Below are 27,448 nucleotides of genomic sequence, written 5' to 3'. Positions count from 1 at the left end.
TAAAGAAAGAAAAGCTAAAATGTATCACCAATCAAAAATAAAGACCCACTGTTGTAGAACAGTCATTAAGCCTAGATGTCTAAAGTTATGCACCTGTGCTGACCATTTATGTCAGTCTTGCTGTCAGTCCATTCCTAGTAACTGTCATTTCCAATGACCACACAAAATTTTACAGCGACATGAAGATCCAGAAATCATTAAGTTCCTCTATATGTTTTTTAAATTAGCAGACTGGGATGGGAGAGACACTATTAGTATTTCTACTGAGACAGGCGACATGATTCATCTTGTCTGGTTAGGTGGCTACTGCCAGTCAGCACTAGTGCACTAGCTTGACGGTGCACAAATAAGCAACTGAGAGGGCGGGTGCTGGGGCCATGGGTAAAAGCTGAGATGTCAGTATTAGAAAGCACGAGCGAGTTAGTGGTTTCACAGGGTGGAGATGAAGAAGCCTCAGAACATGGCGAAACCTGAGATATGTGCAATAGTGGCATCAAAGAATCAGAAAGGAGCTATGCTTACTACATATGATGGAAGTGTGGGGATACAGGACAAATCTGTTTGCTTCATGTTTTATCTTAATTTTGCTACTTATTATTGTAATACAATGCAAGCTAGAAGCAATTGCTTTGTCATTACATTTTCTGTAAACTTGACTTTGTCATTACATTTTTTTGTAAAACTTGAATTGTTCAATCTTGCCTCAGATTCATGTTTTAAGTATTTAAAATCAGTTAAGCAACAGTTAATGCCCTAGGAGAACTGCACTCCACATTTCAAATTCATCCTTCCTCCTCTTTCCCTAAAAGAATGTAACTACAGTAGTCTTCTAAACATGGTTACAGGGTTAAACACAGTTTACAACTAGACACAGCTAGCATTGCCTAGATTGACTAGGATAAAATCTATATGGATTGAAATAAGAAATTGAACTATCTGATTTTTATGACCCTTGTTAATTCTAGCTTGTACCTGGAAACCCAAATAATGTATGTCAAGAGTCAATGCATGAAAATTATAATTCCAGGGCAAGCACCTGCAGCTACTGCCAAACTCTGATGGTTTGTTTGGTTTTTTTTAAATATGACAGAAAACACATTGTAGAGATTAAAGATCATTAAATTACACTTTCAAGCAATAACATGTCTCTAGTAGGTGAGCATTATACAAAGTACATGCTGTTTACAACAGCTACCATAATATTTGCTGCAGTCTCATTTCACATTTGAAGTCCTTTAAACTACAAAACATCTATGCAATCTCAACTACTGTTCAAGTGCTTTTAAATTTATCTAGTTAAATACCTTTCTTAGAACAAGAGCTAGCAGCATGTCCAATTGCACTGGTAATTTTTTTAACCAGAAATCAAGAAATTAATTCATAGGCATACAAATAGCATCTATTGCAAATTGATTTTCCCATTATTTTCATAGCACCTCCCTACAAATCATTCCTAAACATCATAAGAATAACATTTCCTTTTTCTAGTATACAAGGCTACTATGTATATAACAGCTTTTCTTTTCCTTCCAAAATGGGATACCTGATGTCACTATTTGTTAACCGTTGTTAATACTCGCTCAAATCTATTTAGACCTATAATATTACTTCAGAAAGACAAATTCTAGAAGAAAAGATTAAACAGGACTATAAAACCAAAAGCAAGATTTCCATCATCTATCAGCAGTCCTAGCTAACCAGGGAGGTCCCAGTTGACTGGAAGTTAGCAAATGTGACCCCCATCGACAAAAAAGGCCAGAAGGAGGATCTGGGAAACTTACAGGCCTGTCAGCCTGACCTCAGTGCCGGGGAAGTTGTGGAGTAGATCATCCTCAGTGCCATCACACAGCATGTACGCGACAACCAGGGGATCAGGCCCAGGCAGCATGGGTTTATGAAAGGTAGATCCTGCTTGACTAACCTGGCCTCCTTCTATGACAAGGTGACCCGCTTAGTGGATGGGGGAAAGGCTGTGGATATTGTCCACCTGGACTTTAGTAATGCCTTTGACACCCTTTCCCACAGCATTCTCCTGGAGAAACTGGCTGCTCATGGCTTTGACGAGTATACTCTTCACTGGGTAAAAAAACTGGCTGGACAGCTAGGTCCAAAGAGTTGTGGTAAATGGAGTTAAATCCAGTTGGCAGCCAGTCACAAATGGTGTTCCCCAGGGCTCAGTATTGGGGCCAGTTCTGTTTACTATCTTTATCAACAATCTGGATGAGGGGATCCAGTGCACCCTCAGTAAGTTTGCAGACAACACCAACTTGCCTGGGAGCATTGATCTGCTGGAGGGTAGGAAGGCTCTACAGAGGGACCTGGACAGGCTGGATCAATGGGCCAACGCCAATTGTATGAGGTTCAACAAGGCTCAGTTCTAGGTCCTGCACTTCGGTCACAACAACCCCATGCAACACTACAGGCTGGGGGACAAGTGGCTGGAGAGCTGCCTGGCAGAAAAGGACGTGGGAGTGCTGGTCAACAACCAGCTGAATATGAGCCAGCAGTGTGCCCAGGTGGCCAAGAAGGCCAATAGCATCCTGGCTTCTATCAGAAACAGTGTGGCCAGCAGGGTTAGGGAAGTGATCGTCCCCCTGTACTTGGCACCGGTGGGGCCACGCCTCAAATACTGTGTTCAGTTTTGGGCCCCTCACAACAAGACAGACACTGAGGTGCTGGAGCATGTCCAAAGAAGGGCAACGAAGTTGGTGAAGGGTCTAGAGAACGAGTCTTATGAGAAGCAGCTGAGGGAACTGGGGTTGTTTAGTCTGGAGCAAAGGAGGCTCAATGGAGACCTTATCACTCTCTACAACTACCTGAAAGGAGGCTGTAGCAAGGTGCAGGTCAGTCTCTTTTTCCTCAAGTAACAAGCAATAGGACAAGAGGAAACGGCCTCAAGTTGCACCAAGGGAGGTTTAGATTGGATATTAGGAAAAACTTCTTCACTGAAAGCATAGTCAGGCATTAGAACAGGCTGCCCAGGGAAGTGGTTGAGTCTCCATCCCTGAAGATATTTAAAAGATGGGTAGATGCAGTGCTTAGGGACATGGTTTAGTGGTGGACTTGGCGGTGCTAGGTTTACAGTTGGACTTGATGATCTTAAAGGTCTTTTCCAACCTAAACGATTCTATGATTCTATGATCATTGCACACTGATGCCTGCTTATATGTTTCTCTGTTATTCTGAAGATGAAAAGTAAGGCTAAAGTTTCCTTATAATAAAACCATTAGTAATTTTATTGTAGCACTAAATACATCCTGCCTTGTTAGTAATGTACAGAGACTAATACAAAAATTTAGTTCATAAATAGAAATGCTTTTTACCCGAGAATTAAATGCAGCTTCATTAATTTTCTCTGGTTTGACATTTATAGGTTTGACACACATTGTACATCTACCTATCACACAAACACAACTTTTACTTGAAGTTGAAAATCTGAAAATTAGCATTTACAATATACTTCAGTTGTAAAATTCAAATCAGTTCAGCAATTCATAACAATTTGCAAGTGGGCAAAGAAGCTGTACAGGCTAAGTTTAAAGTAGGTACGTATCACACCTAGGCAATGAAACGATATGAGCTGAATATTCACCATCACTGGATTTGTATTTAAAAGGCTGTTCACACAAAGGTTATATATCTGCTGTATAACTGTTCTGATGCAAGGAAATAAGGGAAGCAATAAGAGGCATCTTTTTATCCCTGTGGATCTGGAGAGGTTATACCATTACAGCTTCAATTTTAAAAAAATCCTAAGTTATAATAGTTATTTTATTAAGAATGTAACTCATATAGAGCCCAAGTCCTGGAGATTCTGGGTTAAAAAGAATAATAAAATCACATGCTTATACTCCTTCCTATTCTAGATGAAAAGGTTTGGAATACACTATAAAACCAAAACGTATACATTTCTCTTCTGATCACAAAAGCCAATGTAAAAATTAACAAAACCTTTCTTTGTATGTAACAATTACTTTGGTGAAAAATGAGAGGACAAAACAACCCAAATCTTTCTTTTCTCATTATAAAAATATTTAACATAAGGGAGAAGATGAGATTCTCAGACAATGGTAAGAGAATAAAAATCTATTTCTTTTCTAACAGTTAGAGTATTTTATTCTAGGATTTATCATATCTGTTTTATTACAAAAAAACCCTAAAATTTGTACATTCAGAGTTCAATCCAAATTCCACTGAAGCAAATAAGAATCATTCCACTAAGAGTCTATGGTGTGTGGATCATCATTCTTCATTGAATGCATTCTGCATTAGGGAAAGTACTAAACACAACCACGGTGCTCAAAGACAACTTTCCAAAAGGAAAAAGAGACAACTTGTTTGAACAATTCTTCTGAAAAGCAGTATTCTCAAAAATACAATCATATTAATTCCAATATCAAAAAGGCTACACACTTAAAAGAATTCTTGGAGTGAGACTTTACACTGCTCATATTTATCCGGCCTCATTATTCCTTTACTGAAAACACATGTACCATATTTTGAATACTTCAACTATTTGCATTACATATACTTGTTCAAATAAAGACAGAAGATGATACGGAATTAAAGAAAACAAGGTCTTTTCTAATACAGGAAATGCATCATTGAGCAATTTCATCTCACCCACATAGCAAAGAGACAGTATTAAATCCTACCACAGCTCTCACTTTCAAAACAACATACATAGCAGTGGGGTCTATGGCAATTACTATTTTACTACACTTTTGTTTGTACTAACAACAACATTTCTTTGTTGTAAGGCAATTCAGATGAACAAAAGAAAACAATAAAGGGAACCAACCAAGAAAAATGTGAGCTTGCCTAAAACAAAGTTTTAGCATGCCTGGAAGAATGTAAGCATTTGTTCTCTGGAAAGAAATATTTTTCCTCATTCTCCTTTCAACTACACTAATTCTAATTTAAAAAGCTTACAATAGTAATTATTAAGAAAAGCACCCATCTAATTTTGGTTTGAAGGACGTTATAAAATAAGCTTCTGCAATATGCATGTATTTCAAGTACCTGATTTTTGTCATATTCTCAGAACTCATCTTTCAATTCAACTACATAAGAAAACTGTCAAGCACATCCCAGTTGCTTTTAAGTTTAAAGGCGACAGTTCTACACAGCAAAAGCAGACTTAAGATACTCACTTTTGTTTATTTTAGGGGTTACTTGGTCATGCCATTTCAAAGTGTTAAAGAACCACCCATCTATCACAACAATACCTAGTATTTCTTAAAGTAACCAGAAAACCCCCACTTTCAAACTTAACCATCTCATAGTTAAATCATTCACAGTAAGGACTGAAATAAAAGCAGACCTGACTTATGTATAATCATACATGGAAAGGCAGTTTTCTCCAATTTAGAGAAATGTTTTCTTACAGCAAACAGTAAGGAAAAATATTTTTCCTTAACACCTTTGTTTTTCAATTGTTGTCATATATAACAGCACATAAAGGTAAGTCTTTTTTCCAGCAAGGAATCTAACTGTGACTCAGATTATCTAACAAGGCATGTTAGAAAGTCAAATCAGATCCTCCAACAGAAAAGTACAAAATAAAGTAACTTCTTCGGCAAAGGGGAGGCAAGGGTTATTCTAAAGCAAAGCACGGCTGAGGCAGGAAAAGGAAGAAAAATTGTTTTATTCCTTGTGTACCTCCAGTATGGGGATGGTTTAGGAATGATTTTTTTTTTTAAACATTGTTCTTCTGCAGCTGTCACATCTGAAATGATTAGAACATAAAATCCCCATAAGAAAGGACATGGTCAGCATCAGATAATTTTGTTGTGAATGTTACACCAGCCAAACCATTCCACCAGTTTACAGTGTACCATAAAATATTTACACAAGCTATGAACTATAAAATATTTTCACATGAACTATAAAATATTTACACTATCAACATCAGTTAGAAAAGAATGATGTACTGTCAAGCTGGTGAGACCCAGGAGTAAAGATTTTGTGGTCGCAGATTAAATAAAACTATTGCAAATCATCTGGAAAGTTACAGGGAATATTAGGTTAAACAAATTACTGTTTCCTGGTCTCTTGGATGGTAAATGTAACCAGGAAAGCATAGCTTACATGCTTTAAGCTCAGTTTTACCAACAACATAAAGAAAGGTTAGGCTCATAATCAAGCTGTACTGACCTCTCTGAATGTCCCTTCTAGCAAGGTGTCCAGATGTTGAAGAGGAGCAGGAGTTTTGTCTTTGAATCGTGTCAGCAATCGCCGTTCAATAGCTCGAAACTGTACAGCCCTTTCAGATAACAGCTCCTGAAATTTTTCAGCATTCAAACGTAGCTGCAATTTAAGGGTTTTCAAGAATTCATGTTAAGGGTCATATACGTTATGTATGCACATTCCAAATGAAATGGGAGAATGATAGTAAAATTTTTGGGACAGTGTGTATTATTCAAATATGATAATGTCGTTTATACCAGTTTCATATTTTACTCTCCTCATGAAGCTTATTAACATTTTAAAGAATTATTGTTTGCCACTGAAATCAAAACTAATTGTCAACAGCCACAATAATCTGAAAATGCATAAATATCTCATCAAGAAGCCTAACAACAAGAGAGAAATTTCACCACCAGGATCTCAGGGCTGCTTCTTGGTTTGGTGTGCTATTTATGACACATACACACAGTGTATTGGACTTGATATTCATTGTAGTAGAAAGTAAATGGTTATGCCCTTAAGCATGAATAGAAGTACTAAATTCTGCACTGTTTGAAGGATTATCTTTTTCTCAAGTGAAATCTTTCTTCCTTTTATATGTACTGATCAGCTATAGCAACAAACTTTTCTGAAGTGTTCACAAAACTTTTAACAAGATGGTACATCAAACGCCCAGATAGTAAGAATTCTTATTTTATCTTTTAGTCACATTACCATTTTCTAGTACATGCCTCTAACACAAAAATCACTAAATAAAGGTTAGTGTTTCAAAAAGCTGTGACTCCTCTGTACAGCTGACATGCTGTAACTAGCAGAAGTTATCAGAAGAAACATTAAGGCACACAGCTTTCCAGATGTGAGCACTATGACACACATTCATTTTAAAGTGCCCCAAAAATGAGCAGAATAATTAAGTTTCCTAAATTTAGAAAACAGATTATATTTAAAAATAAGCAAACATACCATTCTGTCAGTACATGATTATGAAGGACAGTTCAGGAAAGCTAAGAGAAAAAGAAACACTATGCAGCTTTTCTAGAAGTAGGAGGGAAAAAGGGACATCTCAGGTAATCTCCCAAGCTCGGCAAAAAAAGTGTGTTGAAACTAACAGGGATGGGAGCATTAGGATCCCCTTGACAGTTCATTTGATACTTTTTAAACCAGATGATTATTGTAAAATTTCAGAAACTTCAAACAGCCACCTGCAACATAATTAGATTCTGAATTAGCATTCCAGCAATCGCACCTGTATTTCAAACTTGAATGTATTTAAGCTTGTGATACAATCTAATGAAGCCTATGTTTAAGGTATTTCTACAATACCAGCACTAAAAAAACCCAAACTTTTTGAATTTCAAGTTAATTGAAAGACCAACAGAATAACTACTCATGAGCTTGAGAAAGAGACCTGGATCTAGGCTAACGCCTTAAAAAATCTCAGAGAATCCCAACTACAACTTCTATCTTTCTGTGTGGTGATGCCTCCACCTCACGGAAAATTTGGCAGCATGAAAGAACATCCAATGGTATTTCCCATTGTTACATACATATGTTGCTGCTTTTGCCATTACGCAAGTTTAATAGAAATTTTCAAATAGCTACTCTCTTTTTTTACTGGAAAGGTGGGGGAAGGAGTGCATATATTTTATTAGCTTTTTCTACAAGCTATTGCAGATTTTTCATTGTCATCTGCATGACCAAACAGGAAAAGGCAATTACATTTATTTTATATCTGCTCTGGTAAAATTCCTTGAGCCTCCAATGCTACTTCTACAAGAGCAGTCAGTTTTTTAAAATCTGAAGGGACTTTTTATATAATTACCAGGATGAGTCAGGAAAAAAAAAAAAGCTCCTGGTTTCATTATTACAGAAGAGTAAAATAACCTAAAACTAAGGACAAATTTTAGAAACAATTTTACAGTTAACATGACATCAGTGAATGAAGAACCTATGGCTTCTCTACAGGCAGTGAGCAGAAGGGCAAATACTAGTACCACAATTTGTATCATTTGCAGACTGCACACTAGCTACTTGCACTCTGCTAATCACAATGGCTCTTTCAGAGGCAAGGAATACTCCATATGTTACAAACCAAGTGATGACATTTTTTCCAGCACTATCTTAGATGCAACTTTCTATTTTCTGAAAGCCAAATGCCTGTGATATAGTTATAACCTGAATAATCATAGTACTAACATACAAACAATTTTTAAACTAGCAGAACAGTAACGATTCACATCTTATGTAACATACCTCAAAATGTCGATCAATTAGTTCAAAATATTCCTGCAGGGGAATTGAACCAGAAAAGGTACATGCAAAATCTTTACAGTTTTGTTTCTTGAAATGTTCTTCAAGTCGAAGCGTGAGCTCTTTTGTTATCAGCCAAAGGTCTTCTAACTGATCACTCTGGATCCTATATCGTTCTTTGAAAACAAGGACGAATACAAGACTAATAAACACACATTTAAGCCATATACATTCACTATACAACATAGTTTAGATCACACACAAATTTAACTTGCTAACTGCATCCAAAGTCTATATGAGATTTTCGTAAGAGATACAAATATTTCTTAAACACTGGTGAACATGTATTTTATTGATGTCAGTCCTAAATACTCTTTTATCTTAACTTTAACAGGCAGTTTTGTAGCACAAAATGAAAGTATTTATTGCTTCAGGACTACTTACTTCAGAGTATGGTCCTGTTCATGAAGAACAAAAACCTATGAAGAACTACCATAATAAGGAAAAAAGAGAATTCCTGGATGATATTAAGTCATAACAACAGGCTATCTGCAATTCTCTGCCATAATACAACCTTAGTGAGCTTTTCTGGGGGTTGGAGGTAGAATCAGGCTCAATTCACTTTGGACCATGACAGAAGCACAGCATCCTAAGCATCTGGTAACAGTGGTAACAGATCAACTCCAATCCACCTAAAATCTTGAATGTCTTTTGGAAACAGTTATTGAGTTCTTAGATAATACACTCAATATAATTTTTATTACATCTCCACTTCCTAGAATAGCTTCTAGAAGGAAAAGTATTACTCTAACTAGTCATAGACAACACTATTCAATTTTGATAGTGCTATGCTTCACTCTAGATACAGCTAATATTAGCAGAAGGTGATTTTTATCCATCTACGCACTGTGGCTTTGTAAAAATAGCTTAGTGTAGAAATCAAAATGTTAATATGAACTGAAGAGAAAAACTAAATCCTGTTAGCCAGTGTTATCTGTCCCAGCAAATTCCCTTATCCCATTTTACTGAATGTCAAATCATCAAGCTAGTGGGATGATATTTTATTTCTGTTGTTTCTAGTCCACATTTGTATAATCCTCCTCTTCAGTTTCCAGGAAATCAGAATTAACTAAATGTTGAGAAGAAAACATTGTGGAAAATCATAGCAGCATTTATTTTTTTTTCTCCAGATAAACACTTTCAAACAACAGTTCCTTATTTCTTTTCATTACTAATCTACCAATACCTTATCCAAAAGGACAGAGAGAAGTGCAGCTATGAGGAAAAAGAGTTGCTGGGGTTTGATACAAAATAGGTTGGGGTTTTTTTGCCCTTGTTAGCAAGGTTCACAGTAAATCAAATTAACCAGAATTCTTTAGAACTTGAATGTACTTATTTAAATTTTTCTCAACATTAGTAATTCAAGATTGTTTGACATTACCACTGGCATCATTCCCAGGATACGTATTTCACTGAATAGAGAATGAGAAATTCTGTTTACAGTGTAACAGGAAAGAAGCAAGTTTTATTTAAAAACATGCCTGTTAAAGAAAAGAACACCATCTGCTAAAGATAACATTCAACCTAACATCCATTTTTTAAACACTCACAATGTAATGGCTGGACTTAGTTGGATGTATCATCATACTTTGCCTTAAGTGATTTTTCCTTGAGGGAAATTAGCTTAGATGTTTTCAGGCCAAATCAACAGTCATTCCATTTATAATTGACATATCTAATACATTAATGGTTTAAAATGGATAAAACTAATTTCCTCCAAAATGCATATTTAGTTTCCATACATTGTTTGTTGGTCAATACAAACACAATCTAATTTTACCATGGCCTGAGTGGAGAGCATTGCAGTCATTTGCTTTATACGATCTTCCAGCTCTCAAAAAAGACAAATTAGATTTAGAAACAGTACAAAACTGAGACTCTTTAGTTGTACTAAACACACGCTTTAAACAGAACTACAAGGAAAAAACTAAAGAAATAACTGTGCTTCTGCTCATCCTGTGCTTTTATAATAGTTAACCAACTTGTGTTAGCTTTTTGTGAAAATAAGCTGTTACAGAAAATTACAATAGATTTTCAGAAAATTCTCAAACAGAAAAGCAGGAGACTGAGGAGCACCAATAGGTTATATAGTGACAAAGGCTTTTAACACTACAATAGGATGTCCAACTAGCACAACCTGCATTAAGAATGGTTGCCCTGCCAGTAGCTTATCTGAAGGAAGTCTAGAAGATTCAGTTCACTTCTCTGCTAGGAAGCCCGCATCAGCAGAGAAAAAACTAGCCACAATTAGCAGTCAAGCCTTCTTTACACTTTGATTAAAAGACAGTTTTAAAAAGTTTCAGAAAAAAAAAACTCAAAACCTTAATCTACATGCAGCAACTTCTTTTTAATATGTATCAACTGTCAAAATGAACCACAGGCTGGGCTTCTTTGCAGCAGTCCTCTTAACAGGCCGAAGTAACATCTTCAATTACTACACTGTTCAAAATGGATTAGCTAATAGATTTAAGAACAAATGTGAAAACAGATGTCATTCATTTTTGCAGCTTCAGCAGTGAAACCCAGCTGAATCTGGAGACTTTAATTCCTACATGCAGTTCTTCCCATTCAGAACTTAAGGTCCATTTGAGAAGGGATATGGAAAAAGATGTCTTCTTCCATTGTCCAAAATTAACTTCTTTCATGGAAAACCAGAAATAAGAATTGATCAGTCCCAATGAACTTTTCTACTTTTCTGAAACACCATTACTTCTAGTCACTATTTATCTACACATATAATTTTCTTTTTGAAGAACATTTCCACAATGATAATGTTGCATAAGCACTTTTGCAAAGTATAAACTCAGTGTTAAATTACATAGTAGAATAAGGACCTCCTGTATAATACATAATTTCATCTGCATTCATTAATTCCATTGAAGATCTGTCCACTCAAGCACAATCATTTTAGTATCATGAAATGCTACCAGACAATGCTTTTGTATTATGGATAGTCTCTGTTCCTAAAAATATTCTGAATTATGCTTCAGTATGAGACCTTTTACAACTTTTTTTTTTTTAAATAAGTTTTACTTAGGTAACATTTTAAATAAGCAAAACCCCCTAAGAAATTCCGAAACCAACCCAATGCAATGCATGAAGTGGATGCTGGAAACAGGCTGCTAACATAAAAGGTGGCATCAAACAACTCATTTGTTTTCTAAAGTAAGGATTCCCAGACAGAAGAAATCAGTAGTCACACTAAGAGAAACAGATATTTTGAATCTCCTTTGTAAAGTGAACTTCACAAGTAAAGCAGTGTGGGAAAGTTTATAGTAAGACTGCAAGCGTCATTCCTAGCTAGTGAATAAACAAACCTGAGTGGAAAAGCTTGAGGTTTTGGGGTGGAAGAAAAAAGTTATAGCCTCACTAGAAGCTAAAATACATTCATTACATAGACACAAATTTGTCCCTTACACAACATCAGATTTAGCAACTATGCAAAACAAAGTCCAAATGAAAGATTTAAATTGTAATCCAGAAAAAAAAAGTTATTTCCTTTAAATTCTTTAGTTTTTAGAAACTATCATTGCATGTCTAGTTAGTTTAAACTGTTTAAGATCTACGATTTAAACAAATATTAAAAACAAACTAACAATAAAACAGCATGCAAATAATGCATACACAAACCAATACAAATGGATTTGAACCTTAGAAATGTGAAGTGATTCTTGGTACAAAGAAAGTTACTTTCCAGATGGTTTCTGTTTTTAACACATTTGATTACATTAGAAAAGGTATTGAATATTATCTCATAGCCCACAGCTGACGCCACCAATATTTATATAACCCATCATGAATACTGATTTTTGAAAACAGTGAGGCAGATTATTTTTGTGTCAAAAGAATTTCACATCAACAAACTAGATTCTGATTTCTCACTCAAAACAGTTTTCATAAAGCATTCAGTGTTCCATTTGGACTCTCTGCAATGCGCAATAGGTATTCTAGCTTTTCAATTTGTTAGTCTGCTCTATTAAATGAAGACTTTGTGCTCTGCTGGCATGGAAAACGCTAAATACAATTGAACTGATTTGGTTCCAATGCACATGCCAAGAAAGAGTTTAGCAAGTTGAGTAGCTGTACAGGGCAAGACCATAAACTCTCCAAAATTAAGAGAACCAATCTTTTTTAAAGAGCACAAACTCACAGGTGGTTGGAACATGACTACTTAATTCACAAACTGCCCTATACAAGCGACACCGGACCAGGTAACAGCATATCTACATGCACGTTCATATCTTCTGTAAACATAATAGAAAGGATATTGAATCCATAATCCTATACTTATAAAGGTATACAGGCATCTAAAGATAGAGACAGGCATTTACTTAGATGTAGAGAAGCAAGTAAGTAGGGTCTGATGCCTAATTAAAGCCAAGGATTACTGAAAGTCAGTGGAGAGTTAGAAACCTACTTTTTAATCCCTTTCAAAAATTCCAGTAGATGACTACTTCCAAATACAGGTGTTGAAATACCGTTGAGGAAAAGAGGGTTTTTTCCATTGTTATAATGACAGTAACAACTCAGGAATAAAAACATTGCTAAAAAACTTGAAGAAAATCCAATTTCTTCAAAGAATTGTCACTGCAGTGTACTATACTTGGAGTATGATTTTTTTGTTATAAAATTTTGTGCCTTCCCTAGTAACAGGCACTTGACAGGGGATAAGAAACAGTCGGTTAACACTTGGAAACTCCTGTGTTAATTCTCACACAGTGATTATCTTTGTATGATCCACGTTCTCGTTTTGCTCATATATTAACTGATGATCAGGCCTCTTTTACATTAATAGTAATAGTACTTACGTGATGTTTTTGAAGCAAGAAGAGTGGTTTTTGAACCAGTTAAAAACTGAAATCCCAGAACATTTGCCTGGTCATCCTCAGATGGATCAACAAAGTCTGAAAGAGAAAGTTAAATACAGCTTCCTATAATTTAACACTGGTATTCAACAAACCTCAAGTCATCATCAGGACCATATCAACCTTTGCACAAGCAATTTAGGAAAGGCAATCTGAATGAGACTGCTCCCCTTCTTAAGGCTCAGAAGTAAAGAACGTCAGCAGTAGCTTGGTATACCCTCCCTTCATTCACAGGTAGAAGCTGAGCCACACACTGTTGTTCTTCCCCAGCCTGGAAACAAAAGGTTCAGTCTGTACCATCTAAAAAGAATTGAGATTAGTGTACAGCCCAAAGACTATCACCTTTTGCCAGATTCAAGGTCACCTTTAATTCAGGTATTTATGCAAAAATTATGCAGAAATTATCATGAAAATGTTTAAGCACACTCTCTTTTCAGTTTTCAGCACAGAGCACAACAAACATCTAGCTTGCTAAAACTAACTATTCTGCAAAGTCCATGCATGCCCACCTTTCTTTTCATTCCACGTAGTGGACCATACCAGGTTAAAAGGCTCAATTTTAGAGTACCATATTTTCAAAACTACTTCATGTCACCTCTCCTCCCAACCTTCCCCTAAAAATAAGGCAAAACAGGGAGCAGAAGAGATACAATTTTTATTGAGTACACCAAGAATCCAAAGTTCCTTCACAGATCACATCATAAACAGCATGCTTTTTTTTTTCCCCCATTGCTGAAAATAGGATGAACAGAAATCAGAAGATTTTAATACCTTCTTCTGGAACAGATTAGGCCTATGCTTTGTGGTATATTTTCAACAATGCATCCCTAGGCTAAAAATAAAAATATAATGCTCTATTTTGAAAGCATTATTGCTTAGCCATAATGGAAATCTATGATTAAAACCCCAAAATGTTGACCTTTGGCAAAGAAGTTTCTCTGTTTCAAGGAAGTATTACACAGCACATCCGCTTGAGAGAAAAATATTTACCCTCAAAATGAAGAAAATCATGCTACTAAAAATCCCAACCATGTCTACTCCACTCCTCTCAGACAAATGTACTACATAAGCTTTTCAAAATGAGACGCAGCTCCACCTTAAAAGTATCATATTAAAGTTGTTGGCCCATACAGCTCTCTGAAAACTGTTCCAGAACTTTAGTCCTCTGAAGTTCAGAAACTTAATTGCTGCCAAACTGAAATTATTCACAATGACTTTATAAGCCCTGTTTATTCATTTTGTCTTGTGCTAATATGATCATCTAGATCCATGATGCAGCCACAAAATATTTACTGAAGGCAACTGTATTCCTTTTTTTTGCCTGTGTTTTATTAAACTACATGAGTCACTTTCTTTTAATTCTCCTCTTCAAATCCCTAGATAATGTTCATAACCTTTTTCTACACTTCTGAGCTTGAATTAATTTTTATTTAATACCAGCACTCAGTGTGCCAGTGCATAGTAACATGATATTAGTTTCCTGTGTGGAAACATTTTGTCTAATGCATCCTCGGTTCTTATTTGTTTGCTTATGATTGTACCATATTGTACCACAAAGTATTCCTGTGGTAATTTCCACCTCCTCTTTCTCTTCCAAATTATGAGCACATAATTACAGCAGAAATTATTTTCATAACATTACACTTTATAGTACTCAATTTCATTCTTCATTTTCCAGTCCTAAATGGCACCTAATTCCTCCTTCATACTATTTTAATATTCTCCTGAATATAAAGTGTAGCTCAGGTTTGCGCATCAGAAAATATTGCGAAGTACATGTCTTCTTCTTGGTCCAAGAAGGCTAATGAAATTATTAAATAAGACCAGCTCCAGACCGATATATCAAGAACTCAACAAATCTTCCTCCAAAGCAACCATACCCCTTACATACAACATTTACTACTTTTGCTTTGCACTGCTTATCTTTTTTTAAATGAATGCCTATGTTTTTCCCATTACAACACCACTGATGCAATTTTATGTAAAATGAGTTTCTGGATACGTAAAAGTTAGATCTATACCATGTCCACTGTGTAAAGAAATCTGCAGTTTTACCAGAGACAGATATACTAGCCCAGGTGGATTATTATTGAAATATTATGCCATCATTTCTTTCAAAAATATACTTTTTAAACATTCTATCATTTGCTTTGTTAATTATCTCATTACTTCACACAAGCAAACAATTCCTGTTGGAGTTCCTAACACATTTCCTATTATAGACATATTTAAAAACCTACCTGGAAAAATGGTGAGAAAACTGATGGGAGGTTTATTGGTATCAATAGTTAGCTTGTGGTTTGCTGCTTTTGAAGGTTGAGCTGGAAAGCAAATTAACCGCAAAGGCAGCCTGAAGTTACACTGTGCAACTTTCAGTATTCCTAAAATGAAAGAACACAGGTTCATCTTTCATATACGTATTCTGCATACAAGATGCTTCATGCTGCTGTCCTCAGAGAGGTTTAACAAGATATTTTTAATGTGATTAAGGAATACGTTAAAAGAAAAACTATGTAAAATTCTCGATTTTTATGAATTTTTCCACCTAAAATACCTTTAAATTTGAATACTTTACATTATCTTTTCAAGTGAACATTTTCAACTGAATGGGAAAGCAAGACTTATTAGCCAGATCCACTGCATACCTGTATTTATACCAATTAGCACGCAAGGAAGATTAACATTTTATTTAATGCTCTATACAAACAATTCTACTTTAACATAGATGACAGCTGTGTGATTACTCTTGATGCTTCAAACACAAAATTGAAGCATGTACATTTTCATCAGGAATATCATAAACTAAATCCTTGTTAAAAACACATTTACTCTTTTTTTTAACACTCTTAAATAACATCTATGCAACCTTCATATCATCTGTCAGAGGTTTGTGGCTTAGAAAAAAAAGTGTATCTAACAGGGATTATTACCCAAAGGTATATTAAATTCTATCTTTCAACTCATTGCATCACAATAAAACAGAACTGTAGAACAAACTGGCTACTGCCTTTGGCATTGGGATCTAATATCATATGCAATTTTATCAGAATAGTGCAAGAGAAGAGAGGAAGTTTTAACACTAACATTTAGAAAACATGTTCAATAGAATGTGTCAAAAATTTCCTCAAATATAAACACTGTTTAAAATTGTTGGCATGTCAGAAATTGCCCAGTATGTTCTATGTGAAAGGTAAAAGTGCTAGTTGCTACAAAATATGGAGTTCTTGCTCTTTTAGGCTGGCAGATTATGGGGTTTTTTGAGGAGGATTTTTTGATTAGGCAGCTAACAGGGAAATCTTTTTTGTTTGGGTACAGTCATCACTATACACACCCAATACTCATTGAGAATAGTATTAATGCCATAGCAACAATCACTCATTCTCTCCCAAATAACCCACGAAACTCAAACATTAACCCCAACACTCACCTCAGCAGAATTTAACAAAGTACATTCTTAGAGAGAATAAAGTAAGTTACTGTCATGAATTATATGGAGACAGAAAAGTCATGAAACTGATAGCTACACAGAGGTTAGTCATATAAGCTTAGCAGGTTAGTATAAAAATAGAGCTCAACCATTTAATAGTCATGCAAGCAACCCTTTTTGCTAACAATTTTATTTGTTTGCTGCTTCATGGATCTCTCTCAATGAAAGATTATTTCTAAGACTCATCTCAGGGGAAAAATGTTACTAGAAGGCTCAGATTCATCCCTCTGGTTGTCAATTCCTGAGCTCTTTTGGCTGGTTGATAATGCCTCCAACTATTCTGCAGCAGCTTGTAAAAAACAAAATCAGTGTAAAATGAGCAGAAAGCTTGACAGGTCCTCAAAACTAGGTTATCCCTGGGTTCCAAGGAAAATTCCTGAAAAAATACTTGACAATAAACCCATGACCTTTCAGAGTGATTCACTCAACTGTATCTTCATCATCTGATCGGAAAATTAAAAGTTTTTTCTTGATGACAACATAACACAAACATCTTACTCTTGAACTTAGATATCGAAACTTATCAACAGCAAAAATTAGTGACAAAACTAGCCAAAAAGATTTTGAAATATTTTTATATTTAAACCAAGATGTTTTTCTTCTTGTTTCAAACCAGCTTTTCCTAGATAGTCTGCTCTCAGTCTGCCTGATCATAAACAATTTTTCAATATTTCAGACAAAGTTCAAATCAAAACTAAATCAAACAGTATCTGGCTTTGGGAGGGGACTGAAGAGATTTCTAGTTGATGAGTCCAAAACAACTACATATAAGAAAACCAAACCAAAAAGCTCCAGCAAAATTTATCAGTACAGTGGAAAACTCTTTCTGGGAAATACTTTCAGAATATTTCATAATTTTAAATAGTAGTAAAGAAACACAAAGCAGTAGCAAAGCGTGGGAGCCAGAACTTCCTCAGTCCTTTGGTGTTATGCCTAGTAATCCATCTCACTTCATCTAGAGTTGTGATGCATTGCACGATATACAATTTTAGCATTGTAATAAAGAAAAAATGTGAAAAAAAATTCAGATTCTCTTCTAATCTGAAACACAACAGAATTTTTATAACATTATCTCATAAGTTGCTACTGTTTAAAGGCACTTACCTGATAAAAGTAATAAAAGTTATATGCACTGCAGTTACGATTTCACATCCAAATTACTCATGCGTTCATCTTAATTGTATTTGAAACATAACACTGATGTACATGATAAAAAATATTAAAGCTCAGATCTCTAATTTAGGATGTTAAATATTCAGAGAATTTATGCTTTTTCTGGTATTGATGACCCTGAATTTAACTAGTCCAGTGCACCTCGCAGTAACCCAAATAAATGTTGTCCCAGATAATTCTACAAAAGTTTACTGTGCTCCACAATATTCTCTTCAGCATTGGGTTTTCATCTTGAGCAGAAATTTCTTAAAACAAAATCCAAATCTTCATTTTTACGATGTTACCCTTTCAAATTATATACATTTATTTTTATATAGTTTATTTATATATTTACTCTATTTTTTAGTAATTTTAAAAATTACTTTGTATAGCAGAAATCTGCCACATGGTGATAGCTATTCTTGCAAGAGTAGTATTTTATTGAGATGGTTTAAGCATCTATTTCCTGCACAGCACTTCAAGGTCCCCTGAAATATCCAGAAACCAGAAAAGGAAGGGAACCATTAACACAGTTACCTACTTTTTTACTTCAGTTAGTATGCTCGTAAAAGCCTAAGTATTGAAAAACAAGACTCAAATATACGTACATCTGTTTGTATAACTTCTGTTTAGGATAACTGCAAAACTGAAAACATCCTTTCAGTTGATCTCTAAATGTATGACAAGCAACTTTTTTCCCCTCCCCAAAATGTGAGGGAATTCATACTTAATATATATTTTTAAAGTTAGTAAAGTATCTCCTACAAGGACTGTATGCTTCCAACACATGTACACAACTACATTGCAAAACTACCCTTCTCTCTTTTTAGTCTACCTATACATAAGCTAACTTTCCAGTCCTGTTTTGTCTTTTAATTGTACCTTTTGCAAGTATCCTATCTACCACAATCACAGCTAAGTTTTGTACTGCTGGTATTCTTGGTTACAGAAAGCATACTTTTAGCCTCGAATAAGATGTTTCCAACAGGAATGGGAACGAAGAGATGTTAAGTGACATAATTCTCAGAGCTACTCAGTCCAAACAGCATAGCACTAGCTACAAATCCTTAATAGCTGTTTCAGTTGCACCAAAAAGCTATAATTTAGCTGCCTAAGCAGCTTGAAAGAAATAGCTAAAAATATGGTAAAGAAAGAACATACCATTGTGTTTTCCATTTCCAATATCAATGCACAAGGCACTTAATACTTTGCAAAATTCCTGTTACAGATGAGAAAGTGCGATATACTTCACCAAGAAATGCCTTTACTACTTTTATTTTCCCCACAGGTAATTGTCGTCTTATGTCTAAGCCTCATTTACTTTCAATTTTCTCAAATATTCACACTTTCAGAATATCAAACCAAGGATAATAAGAACTTATAGAAATAACAGGTAAAATAACTGCTCCCTTCTAAATCTGCTTTATTCAGCATACGCTGTCGCTCAGGAAACCATTCAAACTTTGCATTTTTTCCATTCGCTTACCTTCAGGATTGAGCTCTACCGTCCAACCAGCAATGGGACAAAAGAAAAAAGAATACATAAGATGCTACTCAAATAAGAAAAAAAAGGAAATGTAGTAACAGGTTTTAAAGAACTTAAGCCACATTTGTTAAGTCAACAATAAAGACATAATACTAGCCAAAAAACAGGCATGAGACCACATTCATCAATAGTGCAATCCCATCGAGTGATTCATTGACCTTCAGCTGTATGAATCCCACAGAGATACACTGAAGACTGACAGACACTGAAGACAAATATGGATATCATAAAAAACAAAAAGAGGAAAGTGTCTATTCAGATAAAATGAAGTCACAAAAGCATTTAATTTTTGTTTTCTAGTATATTACTGGATTTGATTGCCTTGTACAATTAACACTAGTATTTGTATGCAATTGAAAAGAATTATCCCATCTTAATAATTTAAATGAATATCCAAAAATTTAGCAAGATCTTAATTATGCTCCTTTATTTAGAAGTCTTCCAAATTCTAGCATTAAAGGTAAGTTTTTAAAATTCCTTCTGCAGTTCCCTAATTCTGTTAGATGTCAAGTCTTCTGGGGATGTTTTTTAACTGCATATAAACAATCAAACATACTTAAGATACAAGATTTCTTTACTTCCCTAACCAAAAGGCTTGCAAGATCCAACCTAATATCTAAAATATAAGCGTAAGTTTAAATAGTATCACCTGAAAGAAATAATACATTGATTTGCTCATGAGAAATACCCTTTAAGTTTGATACTCTGGCCTTCCAAAGCAAAATCACAGAAGCAAGACCAGCAAAACAAAAAGCAAGCTTTCAAAATCAGAGGATCCAACATATTCAAAAGTATACTACCTATTCAGTCGTACCACAAAACCTGTCTAAAGTCACATCACTAATTTGGGCACTTATGAAGGTACAGCATCTCATTCACATGGAATAAGCAGTCAGAGTCAAAATGCAGAAGCACTGAAGTTGTACGAGCTGTTTGTGCAGGTTCTCAAGAAAAAGGGAGGAGCATCCTTTTCTCTCCCACCCTCTGCACATACCTGCAAGCATTGTCTAAAGAGGGTAAGATCAAGTTCTTAAAAACATGAGTTTGTTTTGTCCAGAAATAAACATTTCAATCATCACACAGCCTAGACTATCATCATAAACACAATGTTTCAAGTGAGAAGCTATGTGAAGTAAATGCTTAAATAAAAGTCTCTACATAGGATAAGGTACCCAAGACCACCACCCTTCACAGAAGCCCTAACTCCACGTGCATTTCTTTGATGCCAGTCTACTCCATGTCACCCTTCCCTTTGTGCTGGCACAGCTCTGTGTTTGCACAGCAAATCAAATCAGCAAATCTGGCTGAGAAATAACTGTTGATTGTGTGAGCACAACAGGGGAGGAGACGCAGGAGCAAAGCCAAGCAGTGAGAAGTGAAGAACAGACAGCTTAAACTGGTTTATGCTGCATTTAACTTACCATGGAAGCTCTGCCTAAATACAGTTTCTCAGTAGCCTGACACATTCACAAGGCTGTGTGTAGAAAACTAAGCTAATCAGTCTTCAGTTATGGATAGCAGGGTAAATTTACATATTCTATCACTAAGGTCATTAGGGCATTATAAAACAGAATGACTTAGTTTCTATTCCTTTGGGTTAGTTTATTTGTTTAGAATGAATATGTTCAACTGTTAAAAGGGAAGTGAGGAATAATCACTCCCAACACTTATTCAAATCTCCTCCTCTGTGGGGAGGCAGTTATTGTCACGTTTGTTAGCAGCCCAGAAGGCTGAATAGTCATAAAGATGTAATTAACTTCTCACTCCAAGAGGTGGTCCCGTAAAGAGCAGAACAGAAGCAAATTGATAGGACAGGGTGGGAAAGCTTGTACAGCTGCTTCCCAAGTCATAAGCATATGATTTTACCTCTATAAGACCAATTACATAACTTCAGAATGCTACGTAAAATATTAGCTAAAATTGAAGACTAGAATGATACACATTATTTCTTTAATTACTACTGCCTTCAACATATTTCAAAAGAACATTTGTAAGAAATATGTACAGAAAAAGACCTCAAAACAGTCAAATCAATTTGAAATCTCCAGTGGCTTACCTGTTGGTATACTATATGAAACCACACAACTTCCTTCTAGTTCTGATGGAGAACAATTCCCCTTCAAAAAGACAGACAGGACCACAGTTTCAGATGAATCTGGTTCTAAAAACAATACAAAAATCAAATCAAGTAATAGGAGCATCCAAATGAAAGCAACATATTTTCTAGCACTTTGGGAAATACCCTACTAGATTACGATAGTTGTTTCCATCAGTTCACCTTTATCAAATCACTGGACATGTTTTTTTTAAAGCTGTAATTTGTAAAAGGCAAACTAGTCTCTCCAACTGTGCAACTATCTTGAAGCATAACCAATAAAACAATTCAGCACACTGAACACAGAATATTGAAATAAATGCATTTTACATTGTGATTTTAATATTTTACAAAGCCATCAGCGCTTTGCTCCTGTCAGATGTTGAGAAAACATAAGAACTGTCCTTTCAGATGAGAGCAGCAGTCATTAAAGCCCTGTTTCAACAGGGACCATTACTGCCCATTTCAGAGCAGAAATGGTCTGCAGGCCCAACTGAGGCTGCAGGACACACTCCTCTGGTCTTCAACTCCACTTAGTCTTCAAGGCAATCCCACCTGCAGACTTACCAACAGAGTTGGAAAAAGGCTAGAATCACCAAACAGTTGGTGCTAAGTTGGGAACATATGCTAGACTGTCCACAGGTAAACAAGCCTTCTGTCCCTGCTTTTAGCTCAGCAGTACCATTTCTACATAGACACAATTGCCAGCAAAACAAAATGCCCCAGCAAAAGTACCACAGAATAACTGACTTTTTTCTTCCTCCATCATGAAGCTGCCACCCTACCTCTCCTCACCTGCTATGCACCATACCATAATCAAGGAAGCAACTCCATTCCTTTCTACTTTGTCTTCCTCCACCAAGCAGTATCTAGAAGCTGCAGAGTGCAGGTAAGGCAAATTTGTAATTGCTTTAACTGCAGTATATCTGCAACAATGCACTCGATGGAGGCTGGAATATACCTTTCAAACATCCTCAGAAAAAGTAATATGATACAATAGCTGTAACGGTACTATAATAATTTACCTAAATCGTCAAAGACGAACTGGTCACAGGTCACTGCTAATGGAGCTTGTACACATACCGTCAGGTTTGGTTTCTGCGCAGTCACTCTGCTCTGTATTGTTATCTAAATCAAGTGACATACAGAAGTATTTAAAGGAAGCAACAAATTAATCTTTGTATAGCAGAAAACAAACATAACCAGCAGAAAGATATGAAAAACCAGCAAAAAGATATGATTTTCCTTTTATAATTCTTACAGCCAATAATGGAACACAATAACTTGAAAGGCTACAAAAAACAGAGGATTTCTCATGTTCTTTGTAATTTTAACCCAAGACAAACTAATGCTAAAGTATTAATTAAAATATTAATATTTTGCAAGCATCATGCATTTTTTCTAATGTAAATAAAATGTTGCCTCTTTTAGTTGACTAAAGTGAAAGATAATAAAAACAAAGTTAACCAAAGAAATTACTTCCTTTAACTGCAAAGTGCAATGCATATTCTTCTGAATAACTTCAGAGTCAAGTTCTATTTGATTCTTTACTGCAAACAAATTCTAAAATTCGATATACAGGATACCCAGCACAACTACAACTCTAAATTATGAGAGCTGACCTGACCATAAACCTGGTTGCTTCTATGGTAGGCAGTTATTTCTCTGCAAAACCAATGCACATCAAATGAATGTCCTTAACTCAGACCTAAAATGAAAGTATATTGTGACTGAGATCTGAATGTGGTCTGCATATAGATAGACCATATCTGCTATCTATTATCATCTGTTTTGTATTGCTGGTCTACCAAGGAGCTCACTACAACCAGGTTAAATCAGTTTAGGAAAATATTATTACTTAAAAAACTACTCAAGTGCTAGGAAGTTTGACTATTTTAACAAAATTAACATTAGCATTTATTTTGGTTTAACAATACATTTTGGCTGCAAACAGGCCCTCAGATCATCCATCGTTGTTCATGCTAGCAAGGAAGGATCACACCTACCGCTGTACATACAACAGGTAAACTTCGGCCTGTTTTCTGAAGCCAGAATCTCAATAAGATGAACCGTGAAGATGGAATCACTAGCCTTACAGATGTTATGCCAATTAAATGAGCTAAAATCATGCAGACATGAGACTGCACACTTCAGAATTTGTAATCAAGACAGTGACATTTAAAGTAACTGGCAAATGCTACTTCACTGCATTTCTCAATTATGTTTGGCTTTCTGCTGCGTGTAGGAGTCTGAAGCGAAGAATCCTCTTATCCAGAACCTTTTGTCAAAAGTATCTAATTTTATTAAAACTTTTCTGACAGGCCTGTCATCGGTGCAAAATTTTATTTCAAAATTAAGTTTTTAATATAAAAATAAGTGTCACAAATTCTGGAAGTTTTTTTGGACCACAATGCATCGCCTGCAGATTTTTTGGATACAACAACCACCATTACAATGGCCAAGTAATATTCATTAGTAACATTATCTACTTTGCCAAAAACATGCACTGTGTGCATATACTTTGGTTGCAGTTGTGTAATTCAAGAAAATATTTAATTTTAAAATTTATCAAAACTGTTCTCAACTGGTCCAAATTCAGTGATTAAGTTCAAAATAGTCTGACAGGAGTCATAACATGCAAACATAATGTACAATTATTTCTTACTTTCATAAGAATCAATGCTTATAACTTTGTAAATGTTAAAGAGTTGAATCCATTAATTAAAAGGACTTTTCCATCAACTGCAATTAATTAAATGCAGACATATGAAGATCAGTTAAACGAACTTATCACAGGAAAAATATTCTAGAAAAAATTGAATGCATGATAATTCCTACATTTACTACTTTTAATGAAACAAAAGGTATGAGATGCATAAACAAGAAAACACAATGGGGAAGTATAAAGTCTTTCCATTAAAAAGCTTATCAAACATATAAACACATCCATGCTCATTTTAAACAGTGCTTGCCATTGGCCTTACAATAGCAATAATGAGCAGATGAGGGAGAACAATGGCAGCTACCTGTGCTGCCAATACTGAAATCATAACCACTCTCCAAAAACTGAATTTGGCAGTTATAAACACAATATTTTCCTCTGTAATAACTCACTTATACAATATATTGGCTCCAATGTAAACTAAAAGCTGATAAATCCATACCTCTCTGGACATAACTTAAATTTACATTACATATTTTAAGGTACCCTTATATTCACAAACAGCCTAATTCAAAGTCCAATGCTGTTCATCTGAACTTCTTTGAGCAGAACTGTCACAGACTTTATCAGGATTAGGATTTTATCCTGTATCATTTTAGCATTTAAAAATGCAGAGAAAGATGTTGGACCAAGTACAACTAAACCACATTAGTGTAGGGGAATCTGGTTGAAAAAATAGTCCAGTTACCCTCTGAACTTTTCACTCAAGACAGAGGGAGAACTTGCAACATTCTCAAAAATAAGGCTCCATTGACATTCCTAGAAGACCCTCTCAAACTCAGGAATAAAAATCATGATCCTTTTTAGGCGGTACTGAGGAGAACCTACACTTACACATGCATGCACATGCACACACACACTCACACTTTCTTTAGAATCAGTTACAGGCAGCAACTCTCATGGAGGAGTGCAATGATGTCAATTTTCAAATTAGATTTTCCTAGCATTTTTTTCACTAGCAAAAGCTATGGAAGTCTTTTTATAAAAGAAATTCTATTTTTGTTTATTGACAACTAAAAAGGCAGCTGAAGATAACAAACTTCACGTTTCAAGTAATCAAACATTTATTCCCTTTGAAAAGTGTTGGAAAAATTATTCTTATAATTTCAAAAACAACTTCATTCCATCCAAATAATGTTTTTGTGTCTGCTTCTTGATAAGCCTATCAAAAATAAAACTTCAATCACTTTGACTTCAGCAGACGGCTTATAGAATGACACCTTGTCATACTAAAGAGAAGAAGAATTAAGTGTATATTGCATCTCAAATTTTACTCATTTTCATGATCTAAGTGAAAGACACAGAAAGTGACAGGTTTGTTAAAATTTGCCACCATTATTTGAATGCTACTGTTTGAATTACGCACAGTACCTTCACTGTGACTGATGGTACTGCCTCTGCTTTTACCTCACTGTCAATGGCTTGCTGTGAAGAAAAAGATGAAAACAGAGTAAATTCAATATTACACATGAATGAGTGAACACAATGAATGCAATATTACTTTCCTACCATCAACTTGGTAAACAGGGAATTAACAGTAAAGGACTTATCATTCCTGTGACAGATTAAAATACACAAAATACATTTCTGAGTTCCTTCTGAAAATGTAAAGCCTCTGTTTGAAATTGCCTGCAAAAAGGATAGCAAAAGGTCATGAACATTGTGTATATAAGAAACTAATACACTCTGATGTATATATGAATATTTGAAATTGTTTTGTTTGGCACACTACTTTCCACTGTATATTTATTTAAATTCTGGAAATACCTTCTGTTATTCAGTAGGGAAAGGTGACTTCCAATCTGCCAATGTATTATATACACACCATAGGATGTACTATAAAATCATCACACACTATTTATAATCAGAAATATATTTTGAACTTCAAAAGAAAATTATAGCAGGCATCTTGCTATTCCTGCTAATTTCTATTTCAATAGGCAATTCTGTCTAATTCAAAGTTCATCTTGACCTTGCAGTCTACTTTAATATCTTATTTTATGCTTATATTTCATTTTGCAATAGGTCAGTCCCTACGGTTTAAGAAAATGTTCCTGTTTGTTTGAACTATTTTATTTTAAAGAAATACTTCACTTCTGCTATAATACCAAATAACTGACTTGAACTTATACCTTCTCATTATGAAAGAGTAAAGAACAACCTGATGTCCTCTACCCACCCTTGTTTTAATCCCAACACACCAGTATAAGGTCCACATCTGCAAAGTTCCTAAGAAGTCAGGAAGCTAGTAGGCTCTCTGGGTTCTAGAAATAGGACTTTCATTTGTACATTGTGTATCTTTTCCAGTTAAAAAAGCATAGCTACTTTCATACTGGCTTGTCATGCCCACTGTCTCTGGTGACCAGTGGTTAATCCTGCAGCAATAGCAGGGGTGAAAAGAGATTGATCCTTACCATATTCAGCTTTCAGAAATCAACTGGACTTCCTGGGTCACAAGCCATACACAGGAGGTGGTGTTAAATAACCAGAATGGTACTCCACTTGCTTATCTAATCTTTTTTAATACATCAATATGCTCTTTGCTTTTACCACACACATTGCAATTTAAATCTTTTCACAATTGCAGAAGTAGTATCTGCAAGCCTGTAGCTTCCAAGATCACTGCAGAAGTCCTACAATTGTTCCCACATTCGCTGTATTGATCGTCCTCCATGAAGTACTTTATCAGATTTTTCCTTTCTAGATGGCTACTGAAGGAACCCCCAGGAAAGCCTGCCACACAGGAAACAGATATATGGACAGCCTTGGGAAACAGATTCAAGGCTGTGGTTTGATTGATATATCGAGTTACTTATATATGAAACAGACCATTTGCATCTGAAAGGTTGAGCGAGTGAGCACAGCAGCATTAGAGCATTCTAGGGACCTAACAGTTTTAAGTGTCGTAAGCAGATTATTGCAGGTAGCCAAGACCACATCACGCTGTCGTTTTTTCCCCACAGACAAGTGCTAGGACATTAGCACACTTTATAAAGAGGTCCCTTTATCAAAGAATAATAGTAGTAGAGGTAGCAGTAGTAATAATAAGAGTTTAAATAAATATATCAAATATATATATAGA

The 27,448-nt window shown here is 35.3% G+C and overlaps 1 protein-coding gene across 8 annotated transcripts in view; it reads right to left on the bottom strand.

Moving 5' to 3' along the window:
* BBS9 (Bardet-Biedl syndrome 9) overlaps positions 1-27,448 on the bottom strand; it is a 321,666-nt gene that overhangs the window by 234,361 nt on the left and 59,857 nt on the right. For 6 of the 8 annotated variants that reach the window (XR_015706904.1, XR_015706914.1, XM_087767580.1 and 3 more), the window contains exons 12-19: positions 25,738-25,791; positions 22,670-22,772; positions 21,606-21,710; positions 19,490-19,504; positions 15,605-15,745; positions 13,308-13,403; positions 8,443-8,615; positions 6,157-6,309 (exon numbers count right to left, since the gene is read on the bottom strand). Coding sequence is in view for 6 of the 8 variants with exons in the window: in XM_087767580.1 (XP_087623706.1) it covers positions 6,157-6,309; positions 8,443-8,615; positions 13,308-13,403; positions 15,605-15,745; positions 19,490-19,504; positions 21,606-21,710; positions 22,670-22,772; positions 25,738-25,791 (840 nt within the window). In the remaining 2 variants the exon portion in view is untranslated. Of the gene's footprint in view, positions 1-5,498; positions 5,729-6,156; positions 6,310-8,442; positions 8,616-13,307; positions 13,404-15,604; positions 15,746-19,489; positions 19,505-21,605; positions 21,711-22,669; positions 22,773-25,737; positions 25,792-27,448 lie in introns of those variants that run through there. The other 2 variants (XM_087767624.1, XM_087767591.1) reach the window with 2 other exon arrangements.

Source organism: Nipponia nippon, unplaced genomic scaffold, assembly GCF_047370975.1.
Source record: "Nipponia nippon isolate SJK-2023a ecotype South Korea unplaced genomic scaffold, ASM4737097v1 scaffold_1, whole genome shotgun sequence".
Taxonomy (NCBI): domain Eukaryota; kingdom Metazoa; phylum Chordata; class Aves; order Pelecaniformes; family Threskiornithidae; genus Nipponia; species Nipponia nippon.
Note: the sequence above shows the minus strand (reverse complement) of the source record. Positions and strands in the feature narration are given on the sequence as shown.